The sequence below is a fragment of the Lytechinus variegatus genome, chromosome 4 (assembly GCF_018143015.1).
Source record: "Lytechinus variegatus isolate NC3 chromosome 4, Lvar_3.0, whole genome shotgun sequence".
In the NCBI taxonomy this organism is placed as follows: Eukaryota; Metazoa; Echinodermata; class Echinoidea; order Temnopleuroida; family Toxopneustidae; genus Lytechinus; species Lytechinus variegatus.
Genome location: NC_054743.1, coordinates 11,337,861 through 11,350,777, shown reverse-complemented (window position 1 = coordinate 11,350,777; position 12,917 = coordinate 11,337,861). Strand labels below are relative to the sequence as shown.

At 38.6% G+C, this 12,917-nt stretch overlaps 1 protein-coding gene across 1 annotated transcript in view; it reads left to right on the top strand.

Moving 5' to 3' along the window:
* LOC121413386 (prickle planar cell polarity protein 3-B-like) overlaps window positions 1–12,917 on the top strand; it is a 60,101-nt gene that overhangs the window by 35,139 nt on the left and 12,045 nt on the right. Inside the window, exons 6-7 of the mRNA XM_041606182.1 lie at window positions 9,569–9,769; window positions 10,428–10,614. Of these exons, the coding sequence (XP_041462116.1) occupies window positions 9,569–9,769; window positions 10,428–10,614 (388 nt within the window). The remainder of the gene's footprint in view (window positions 1–9,568; window positions 9,770–10,427; window positions 10,615–12,917) is intronic.

Genomic DNA, 12,917 nt, shown 5'->3' with positions numbered 1-12,917 from the left:
GCCTAATATTATCTCTTGTTTCTTTACATGACTGGCATGCTCACTTGTCCATTTGCTTTCCGATGTTCTTACTTTGTTTATTCTTCTTTTTTTTCAAGTAGTATAGGTTTTGAAAGGAAAGGTTTCTTCTATATTACAACTAAGTTACTTATTTTACCATTTATGTGACTTGCATACAGAATCTCAGCCCTAGAAGTCTAAATGCCATATTTTCTTCTACTCTTACTATATTATCAGAAAAGTAACAAAACAAACAAGTGAATTAGTGTCATTTGACAAGAGTAATCACATTTACTGTTTATTCCTGATTATCTCTCATTTTACAAATTTACGACAATAATTCTTTAATAAGTATCTCTTCACACTAGCTGTTGTTTTTCACTTTCCTTGTGCTGTCATGAAATCTCTTGGAAGATTTGAAAAAGAAACATAAAAGTTTTAAAAAACTATCACATAATATTTTTTGCTTTTTGTAACAACATGGAGTCAGTGCAATGCATGAAAAAGACTGGCACTAGTTTGAAACAATATATTTATGTGAATTTAATCATTTGAACTAAACAAAGAGAATTGATAAGGATATTGTTTCTATATCCAGGGAACCTCATGATCATTTTACGACTTGGTAAATATTCAACGGAAAACATCACTTTTGGTTTCAGGTTTTGAAGTTATCTAGTATTTTGCGAGCATATAGCATTTCTATTATGGTCCTAGGATGGAAGTATGTACAGAGTTAAACAATGGCAAGTAGGAAGCGTCATTTATTGCAGTTCAGTTTGCATTTTAGGGCTGAACTAATTCTTTACAAGAAAATTCTTTAAAAAAAATATTTAGCTTTTCAAAGTTTTCTCATTTCTTCATTCTTTTTTTGTAATTCATGTTTTATTGACCCTTTTCATCAAAATATACATAACAAAACATTCATGATATAATTTCTTTGATCTTAATATCAGAATTGGGGATCATTATATTGAAATCTTGTCAGTACTCTCTAGGTACAATATTTTTCACTTCCTCTGGTGTAAGAAACAGAAATGAAAACAAGTTATTTAATTTGTTCCTATTTGTTTTATTCATTGCTAAGAGATAATATATGTTGATGTGTTTTTTGTAAAAGTTAAGACTGTGGCATACTCCCACATTACTTTCCTCTTGTATAACCCACATTCCTATATTTTTCTTAGACACCCTATAGTCTGACTAGGCCATATCCTGTAAATCATATCTTTCATGTTCCACCCACTCTATAGATCATAAATCTATCTTCATAAAATTGTTATCTGCATTGGAGCAGTTGAATTAAAGGAACTGATGTAACTTTGTCAAAATCATATTTCGTTGATGAGTGTAAGAACTGTTGATGAAGGACTATCTATCAGTGGCAGATCCAGGATTTTGAACTAGAGGGGGGGGGGGGGGTGCAAAGAGCAAATTAGAAACAAGAGGGGTGTATTTATGACAATTTTCTTAGATTGAGCTGTACCAGGCCTGCCAACTACTCCTTTTTAAAAGGAGTTACTCCTTTTTTGGAAATTTTTAATATCCATTATATCATAGGGAAAGAAAATTCCCCTTTTTTTTGTCCATATATTATGTACAGTCATCTATGGGAAATATGCTGTGACTCCTATTTTGTAAATGAATCACTCCTATTTTGTATGTTTACAGGTTGGTAGGCCTGCTGTACTGATATGTATGTTTAATGGGTGGTTCTTAAAAATATGAAGGGGGTGCACATTGCTTGGCATCCCTCACTTTTAAAAGATGTTCTCTAAATAAAATTAACCACAGTTCATCGATTATTAGACATATTATTTGTTGCAGTAATCCTGAAAAAGAAGGCAGCTCCCTGGATGAATTAAACATCATTAGGGCCATCTGCACCAGCCCGAGTTTTCAAATTAGAACGCTATTTCTGATTGGGCAAAATAAATTATCCCGATCTGAACATAATCTTGAGATTATTTGTAATGGAGACACAGTTATTGGGATAGTTCGCAGGATTTATCTCGAGATTGCAATCCCAAGTCAACTTTGGATTATTTCCAAAACACCGCGCTATTTATGAATTAACCTGCTAATTTGCAGGTGCAGACGCACTCAGGATTATCTGTTCACGGCATCACACCATTATATGATGCATCAATGCCTCGCTCTTCGTGCGCTGGTTTAGATGGGGTTTCTTGAATCTCGAGATAAATCGTGAGGAGGGCCGATCGGGCTACAATCTTCAGATTGAGCAAACTCGGGCTGGTGCAGCACCGCCTATTGACAGTTAGTTCTTCCTGGAAGATTTGTCGGTGCAGGATGAATGCAGATCAGATCCTGTGCAGTGACTGTATACAATAAAGTTTAACGGTCCATTTGGTGATGATGATATATGAATTGAAATCTAGTTGTGAGATGTAGTATGTCAGATATGTCACTACGCTAGTATTAGGGTATCATCTAGTCTATGATGTGCCCGGTATTCAAATCACTCTCATGTGCATGTTTCTGACAAAATCAGGTTGAGCTTGACGGACAATGAAATATAATGAAATAAAAGTATGCATTCTGTACACATATGCTCCTCATATTCCTTTCAAATAGGTCCATTGCACACTAAATAGAAATGCTTTTCAATCAAGATAAACATCCCGATTTTTGTCACCCCTCCCCTCCATTACTATCAAATACTTGTTCCATTGCTGATATTTCTTGTCACTCACCCCCCCCCCCCACACACACACACTTCCATGTAGCAAGAACATTTTGGTTTTTACTGTTTATTTTTGTTTCCAACATTCTAAAATATTAAGTGATGTATTCAGATTTATGAAGTAATGGAAAATGGCAAAGCTTCTTACCTGGAATTTATATGTATACCCATCCTTTATTCAATGAATTCATATATCCGTCACTCATCACATTCACCTGTCATTGCTCTATCATTAGATAAATCCACCTGTACATCATTCTTACCTTCTATCCATCTCTATCTCCATCATCTTATCTACCTTAGGTTCAGTTATCTCACATATCTTTTCATTGATCAGTCCGTTCAATCATTTGTCCTTTCATTTTTTCCTTCCATCCATTCATCCATGTCCTTGCTTATTCATCTATCAATCGTCTTTTCTGTTCTATCTGGTCTATCTTTTCATTCACCATCAATCCATCCATCCTTTTTCATTCATCAATCAATTCTTCTATTCATCCACCATGCTATTCATCCATCTCTCTGTCCATTAGGTCATCTCTTTTCTTCTATACAATATCAATCAATCTTTCCATCCATCCATTCATCCACCCTGCTATTCATTCATTAGTCCACTCTTCTGTCTGTCTACCCATTAGGTCCTCTCTTTTCTTCTATACAACATCAGTCGATCTTTCCATCCGTCCATTCATCCACCCTGCTATTCATTCATTAGTCCATTCATCCATCTTTCTGTCCATTAGGTCATCTCTTTTCTTCTATACAGTACCAATTGATCTGTCCATCTATCTGTCCATCCATCGTTATCTCATCTGTCGCTCATTCATCTGGTCAACCTTTCCCTCTGCTAATCTATCATCTTTCCTACTCTTCATTCTCCCAGCTATCGGTTTGTGTCTCCGTCCACCTACCCACCTGCCTTCTGACACAAATCCGTCCATCCTCGTATCTCTATCTGTCCTTTATTCATCTGTTAATCAACTCTTCCTTCTGCTAATCAATCCATACGTTCACGTTCATCTACCCACCATTGATCTACATGTACATGACCCCCTTAGCTAAGTAGTCTACCAGTCTGTTGTCTGCCTATATATGGTCTTTGGCCTCCCAGGGATGTCTCCTCTCTCGGTGACTGGGGTAACAAGTCTAGCTGGCATTGCTTACATCCGTATATCCCAAACCTGATTGTGACGTTAAATCGTACAAGGAGGCTGGGGAAGGAGTCTATACAACAATGTCATTAAACCATCTCAATAAATGACTGCTGACAAAAGAAAATATTGAATTGCGTGATTGTTGATGCATAAACTTGTCAAAAATATCTGAGCATTCTCAAGTTTCACTTACAAATTTGCCTCTACCATAAAATTTTTATCTCGTCTTTCACTTTCATTCGTTGTAATTCGATAGACACAAATAAATAGGATCAACTACAAGATAGAATGCCCCCAAAATAAAATATCTACACTGTTTGCACTGGAATGCAAGATCCCCTAAAGTTACGTTTTTCGAATAAAAAATATTACAAAATGAATTTGCACTCAATTATTAAGCCCCTGACAGTGCAAGTAATACATAATTCATTAAAACTGCTGGTTAGAGAGTCTAGTAGACATAGTTGGCATGGTATTGAGATGAGAGGATGATGGGAAGGAATGGGTCGTCAGTAGGATGAACCAGTGTCAGATGAAATCAATTGAGAGAAATCAGGACACCATCACATCACTCATACAAAGTGGGTTCTCTATCCTGTCATCTGCATCTGTAATATTGATTTGAAGTTAGCAGGCTTACCTTACCAATATAAATGTCTCACCAATTTCTGTCATACAGTGACTGTTTAAGAAAACCTAGGGCAAAAGCAATGCAAAAATTGCCCCCACACCCAATTCCTGCATTACGATACCAGTGAACACCCCCCACATATGAAAGGGCTAAAAGTGACACCCTTCCATCTATTGTGGTCTTTGGTTGTTCCTTCAGCAAGATATTGCTCCACATTGTGCTGCACTCAACCCAGGTGAGGTGAATGGGTACCTTCAAACACTGAGCATTTAACAGGAGCTTGGCTCAAGCTAGGGTATTTATGCTGCATTTATGATAGAGCCCTTTGGAGAGACTTCTGATAAAGAGGAATTAGATGCTATATAAGCAAGTATAATTAAGAAGCCAAACTTATTAACCTACAAATTATCTTTATTTCAGGATGATATTTTAATAATAATGATCATTGATCAATGTGAATAGCAAAAGTCCAATGACATGTTTATACCTATGAACAATAGTGGATCAAAGACATTGCGTAGAACATACCTGATATAGCAGCAGCATTATAGGCCTAATCCCTACAGTAGTCTCTAAGTGACCATTTTGCAACAAGGACAAAATCCGTCTGTCAACATCAATAATAGGATGTGTACGTCTAGTGGGAGCTCTGTCAAATATGGCTTATCAAATATCAAAGAGATGCATGTCATCCAAATAAATATTAATAGCAGATGATAATAGAAAGGTGAGATGTTCAGAGACAAGTGTCTCAAATTTAAATTCTATATTTACCTTCATGAATTCTGTTCAGATGCAGTTGGTCGTTTCATTTGAAGAAGTATGGAGACTCCATGGATTAAAGTAGTTCCTAACCCTTAGCCGCTAATTGTTTATCAATTTTTATTCTATGTCAGCAGTCCTCTCACAAGCAAGGCAATGTTTTAGCAGAGATATGTTACAAAGTGATGTGCTAGTAGTGTTATGATGATGAGATGTTTCAGATCTCTTGAAGATATTCCTTTGCCAAGGTGAACTTTGCTATGGGTGAAAAGGTGGGGGTGGGGTGAGCTCAGATACCTGTCATCATACCCCTCCCTATTCCCTTATATCACTTAGCAGGTAAATTAGAATGTATTTTAGAATGTAGGGAGGGATTTTCAAAGGTACCTGACCCTTCCTGCAACCTTCCCACCATCATCCTCTATTAAGATTGTGACATTCGGAGTAATAGAGAGAGGAAGAAGGGAACAAAACGCATGGGGGGGGGTAGGGTGAATCACCCCCCTGGATGTGGAAAAAGGGCCCATTAAATTGCAAAAAGTGCCCCTGTAAGTTGTTCAACATGCAATGTAAATGAAATTTGGCATGAATTATGAACAGAAGTAGAAAATTGTCTCCATTATAGGGAATGATAGTAATTTGTCCCCCTCAAGGGGGATGGGACTGTTTCATCCGCCTCGACTCTTGAAGACGTTGGCATGTAGCAGGCCTTTCCCTCCATGACATGTTTTGCTCACGTCTGTTGTCAAAGTAATTAGTGAGAGGGGAGAGAACCTTGATGAGTAGTTGGATATAAATTTGCTTTCAGCATGCCTTCTATAGGGCCGTCTGCACCATCCAGATTTTTCAAATTAGTGTGCTATTTCTGATCCGTAAAATTATCCCGATCTGAACAATCTCGAGATTATATATAATGGAGATGCAATTATCGCGCTAGTTCGTAGGATTAATCTCAAGATTGCAATCCCAAGTCAATTTTGGATTATTTGCAAAATAGCGCGCTATTTTATGAACTATCACGCTAATTCGCAGGTGCAGACCCACTCAGGATTATTTATTCACAGCATCAAACCATCAAACATCGATGCCCAGGTCGAGCAGGAATCGCTCTTTTTGCGATGGTAGAGACGGGGTTTCTTGAATCTCGAGATTAATCGCGAAGAGGGCCGATCGGGCTAAAATCTTGAGATTGAGCAAACTCAGGATGGTGCAGCACCGCCTCTTTAGGGTTGAATCATCTTCCCTTTTATTAGTCTTTATGAGCTTTTTTTTGAATAATTGATTCATAATTCTTACTCTGCCCATTTTATTTATTTACTATCAATAACTGGGATATACCCATTTGATTTGCTAGTTCATTACAATGAACCTGCGTGCCGAATATAGAGTACACAACTTTTCCTGCGCACGCGCTGCATCTCCCTATCAACGCACTATCCCAAGATCATCGCGCAAATTGGCGTCCATTTCCTCTTTTACTTTCGCCTGCGGTCAAGTTCAGTCGCAAGCTAAGTACACTCTCAAAATTGCAATTCTGTTTTCCGTTTGGATACTATATTGTGCAATTCTTTCCTTATTTCAATCTTATTTTCTCTCATCTAAGATTGTTGTAAGATTATCCCGTCGCGCGGAGCTTCCGTGATATTTATTTCACGTTTCTTGTTCCTCTTCGTGAGTTTTTTTTTTTTTTAAGATACGTTTCTCAACAGGTGCCCATTTTATATTTTGCCAGGTTTTTAGTTATAAACAGAATTGAGTGCGCAGAAACTCCTTATTAACCACCCAATATATATTTCTTATTATCACCCGTATCAGACATCTGAGCTGGTCATTTACAAAACCGTATTGCCCTAGATTCATAAATATCGGGAAGGGATAGGTATATTATTTGTATTTTCCTCGGTCTCAATGCGCATATTTACTTTGCATGCAGAGACGACGCAAAATATACCTTTGTATTTTCCCTGGTCTCACATCCGGGCATTTGAGGATGCGTATAAAGAGATACGCTTCATAAGGACCTGTGCGCCAACAATATACATCATAATAAAGACATCACTGGATCCAAGTGCTTGCAAGTACATCATAATGGTAAAGTGCAGAGCCTAGACCCTTATATTAACAAGACACAATATAACTATTTTAAAAAGAAATATCACCATTATCACGATTTTTGCTCTAGATATCTGATTTGGATGATAATAAAAATATTGACTGGCTCTTCTTTTGGGGAACATCAAATATATTGCCCTTAAAAGACCCATATTGCCCTCGTCTAAAAACTCGGGCCAATATGATTCTTTTGCTGGCAATATATTTGATGTTCCCCTCAAGGCCAGTCAATATTACATAATTATTTCATTGTAGGTAATAGCTTGTTTTGAAGTAATATTGGTCGATGATTATTTTGTGCTTATCTCAATTTATATTCCATTGTTTTCATTATGAAGATAACAATTACTTTCATTTGAAAATTGCGTATTAGAGGTGTTGTGGTTCAGACTTTGAAACTAAGGCATTGTACCAATTCCCTGCCACAGAACTGTCCTTTGGCAAGGTATTCTACATTTTCCACACTTGACCCAGGTGAGGTATAGGGGTACCTGACACAAATTCATTTCTTGAAGTGCTTGTGCGCCGAAAAAGACGCTGCTAGGCTAATGCCAGGTTAATAATATCCTATGGAATCGCATAAAGTCATTATTAGATTGTAATGTGATGTGGCACTATACGAGAACATACTCTCATTATCATATCAATTGCAGTTTCTAAGTGTTAGCAACGTTATTAACCTTGCTTTATTACAACAACTGTAATAACGGGAAGGATTTTTTTCGTACCAAGTACCCTATTTTTCTCCAGGATGGGGAAAGGTGTAATGAAATAAACTTGGTATGACCTTAACCAATATGTATCAGGGAGCTTTAAGGTCATGTTGTCATCACGTTTCATAACATACATGAATGTATACACGCTGGGCCCGTATTGTAAGCTAACAGACATATTCGTATTTGATTGGGGTTTTAATGAGTGTGTGGGAAATTTTGAAGGAGAAGCATGCTGCTGAATTCCAAACATTCATAACATAACTTCATGAAGCGTAACTCAACTTAAATCTATATCTCAACATACCATTGTGTGTGGGTATGTGTTTAGGCTGATCAAGTTTTTACAACTGTTATTCATATAACTCTATGATTGTTTGTTGATATGCACGCTGCACAGCAGTATCTGGCAGCATATATATATTCATTTCTAGTGAATCATTAATTTTCAGAATATCTTTGTGCTTGTTTTAGTCTTTCAATCTACAGCGATATACTAGTATGCTGCCAGATGGTGATGTGCAAGATGATAGCCTGGTGATGTGCAAGATGTTAGCCTGGTGATGATGATGATGGTGGTGTTGGTGGTGGTGATGGTGGTGGTGATGATGATGATGATGATGATGATGGTGGTGGTCGTGGTGATGATGATGATGATGTTGATGGTGATGATGATGGTGATGGTTGTGGTGGTGGTGGTGTCTGTGGTGATGGTGATGATGATGATGGTGGTGGTGGTGGTGGTGGTGATGATGATGATGATGATGATGGTGATGATGATGATGATGATGATGATGATGATGATGATGATGATGGTGATGGTGTTGGTGGTAGTGGTGATGATGGTGATGATGATAATGATTATGGTGATGATGGTGGTGGTGGTGATGTTGATAGTGATGATGATGGTGGTGGTGATGATGATGATGGTGGTGGTGGTGATGATGATGATGATAGTGATGATGATGGTGGTGATGATGGTGGTGTTGGCGGTGGTGGTGATGGTGGTGGTAGTGGTGGTGGTGATGATGATGGTGGTGGATGGGATTGTGGAAGTAGAGGGGTGTTGATGGTTGTAATGTGGTGGAGGTCGTGGTGGTAATGGTACTGTAGGTAGTAGTGGTTGTGGAGGTGACAGATATGGTACTGCTGGTGGTGGTATTGATAATTGATAAAATCAAAATAAACTCCAAAGTACATTAAATTTTACTTAAACCTTTTCCTTTTAGTATGCGTTTTCACTCATTAGCCTATATTTACTTGCAATATATTAGTTATTTCGTGTTTGATGTTTTTAGCCACTATGAGTGGCCTGAAAATCATATACAATTCAGCCTCTTGGCTGCAAAGTACAATCATCAATAAACCTTTTCCATTCAATTCAATTCAATTTTACATACATTTGTTGAGAGTTTAACACTGTTAAGATATCACTCGTTTATTACATGTTTGCCAAAATAATGACTTGAATTTCTTTCTTCTTTCGTTGTAGCTGATTTTCACCGGAGAATACGTAAGAGCCATGAACGAAAACTTTCATAGTGGTCATTTCTGCTGTGAGCAGTGTGACAAAGCACTGAGTGGCCAGAGTTACATCTTAAAAGAAGAGAAACCATTCTGTGTGGCTTGCTACGATAACTGCTTTGCTAATGAATGCGCTGAATGTAACCAGAAGATTGGACACGATAGTAAGGTAAGAGTATCTCCGATTCAAATTACGTTTTATACCCCTTTCATAAACCCAATTATGCGGAGAATATCCACATAATTTGGTCGTAAACTTGGAGCGGGACCAGAGTTATCCGCATTATTTTGATGCTGCAATTATCCGCATAATAGCGGCATCAGGACCAGATTTTGCCTTTTTGAACGCATTTCCAAAGTAATGCGGATAATTGCCATGGTGCGGTCACAAGGTCACCCTTTTCCAACACAACCCCATCGGAGGGGTTGTGTGCAGTTGCCATGACAATTATCCGCCTTTTTCAGGTTGGGCGCTCGTAAAATATAGTGCGGATTATTTTCGGAGTTTGTGAATGCAATTTTTATTGAATTATCCGCATTACTCTTAGGCGGATAATTGGAGGATGGGTTTGTAAAAGGGGTATTATAAGATCAAAAGGAAGAAATTCTGATTAGACTAGGAATGTCCTCAGCCACATCCATTCAGGAATAGGAATTTTGAAATCAGTCATTATTGAGATAAAAAAGACATGTTTTTAATTGGATAAGATGAGAATGTAAAGTTGATGAAGTCCATCTAATGATTATATCCCCAATTGTTTATGTTATTAATCGTATATTCATTTAATAGTTATGATGGCTTTTGTTAATTATATTTTTTACCATAGGATCTCATTTTCAAGTCGAAGCACTATCACGAGACATGCTTTGAAGCCCGCTACACATGTTCTATGTGTAAGGCATCTCTTGCAGACAAGGCCTTTGGTAACTGGGATGGACAACTCTGCTGCCTCCAATGTTATGAGAAGAACTTGGCAAAGAACTGTCAAGCATGTGGAGAATTAATAAAGCCTGGTATGTTCTAATCCAAGAAGGTTCTGGGATATTGTTTATATTTTATAGATTACCAAAGGATCATCTACTGACATTGATGAATGCAGTCTACATAATAATGTTGCTGTAAACAAGACCAGTGTAATAATAAGGGCCTATTAACTGACTAATTCTTTCCTAAACTTGTGTCAGAATAAATGTCATTGACTAATCTTTAATCTACCAATGCACCCATCTATATTTCAATCCCAACCCCGTACATATTACCTATCATCTCCCCACCAATCCTCTACCAACCCTCTACCAAAAACCTCCACCAATCTCCTACCAATCCCCTACTCCACCAATTCCCTACCAATCTTCTACCAACCCTCTACCAGACCTCTTCCAATCCCCTACCAACCCTCTACCAATCCCCTACCTACCCTCTCCCAACCCTCAACTTACCCTCTACCAATCCCCTTCCAACCCTCTACCAATCCCCTACCAATCCCCTACCAACCCTCTCCCAACCCTCAACCAACCCTCTACCAATCCCCTACCAACCCTCTACCAATCCCCGACCAATCCCCTACCAACCCTCTCCAAACTCTCAACCAACCCTCTACCAATCCTCTACCAACCCTCTACCAATCCTCTACCAATCCTCTACCAACCCTCTACCAATCCTCTACCAATCCTCTACCAATCCTCTACCAATCCTCTACCAATCCTCTACCAACCCTCTACCAACCCTCTACCAATCCTCTACCAATCCTCTACCAACCCTCTACCAATCCTCTACCAATCCCCTACCAATCCCTACCAACCCTCTACCAACCCTCTACCAACCCTCTACCAACCCTCTACCAATCCCTACCAATCCTCTACCAATCCTCTACCAATCCCCTACCAATCCCCTACCAATCCTCTACCAATCCTCTACCAACCCTCTACCAATCCCCTACCAATCCCCTACCAATCCTCTACCAACCCTCTACCAATCCTCTACCAATCCTCTACCAACCCTCTACCAACCCTCTACCAATCCTCTACCAATCCCCTACCAATCCCCTACCAATCCCCTACCAATCCTCTACCAATCCTCTACCAATCCTCTACCAACCCTCTACCAATCCCCTACCAATCCCCTACCAATCCCCTACCATCCCTCTACCAATCCCCTACCATCCCTCTACCAATCCTCTACCAATCCCCTACCAATCCCCTACCAACCCCCTACCAATCCCCTACCAATCCCTCTACCAACCCTCTACCAATCCCCTACCAATCCTCTACCAATCCCCTACCAACCCTCTACCAATCCTCTACCAGTCCTCTACCAATCCTCTACCATTTCCTATACCAATCCTCGACTAATAATTTGTCATTCTCTACCTAAATATGTAGATCTTGTACCATGGAATAACATCTTTGAAATATTTTTTTAGGATTCCTGTGGGATAATGTTTGTAATTTAACATCTTAGCTGCCATAACAGCAATAAATGTTTCAAATTTTCCCAATCCCATTGAGTTGAAGGACTGAATTCTAATGATGAAAAAATATGCATCCCCATAACACCCCCCCCCCAAATGATAATACTTGATCATTTGTTCAAGACAAGACAGAGTATGTGATCGGATTTAAAGTGACAAACTAATGCTCCTGATAGATAAAGTAATTCACATGCTAGTATTCTCCTTGAGTTAAATATGGAATTAGGGCTTATAATTTTATCTTCAAATTTATTCAATTTGAATTGCTATCAGACATGCCTCTTTCTTTCATATTCAAAGATAGGAAATATTTTTCTGTCAATACAATACAGAAATCTTTTTTTAAGTCTAGCATTCTTGGGAGTCAATATACAAACAAATCAGTTGAAATGTGGATGATGTATCGTGATAGTAATAGAAGGTAATATCATCACAGATGGTATGTCAGTATGTGTTTAGGGTTCAACAACATTCTTACCAGATGAGGGAAAGACTAAAGAAACTTGGTGAGAATGCAAGGAATTCCTTGAATCACGCGAAGCCAGACGACTCCCTCCATCCCACGCACACACTGACGGGTAGGGATGACATGTGGGCATATGACTGTTAGGGGGAGTTGTTGAGATCATAGCGGGGTATATCCTCCATATTAAATTGGTTATATTATCCTCTCAGGTGACAGCCAAAATTCAAAGGTAGTGAAGCGCGAGGTACGAAGGCATCTTCCACCTTGTCTGGTGCTTCACAGAAGATTGTTAACAGACAAAGTATATCTCAACATGTCTGCTGTGAAGTGAGAGGGTTTATAATGATAGAATTCCAACAATATAAATTCCTTGATTGACC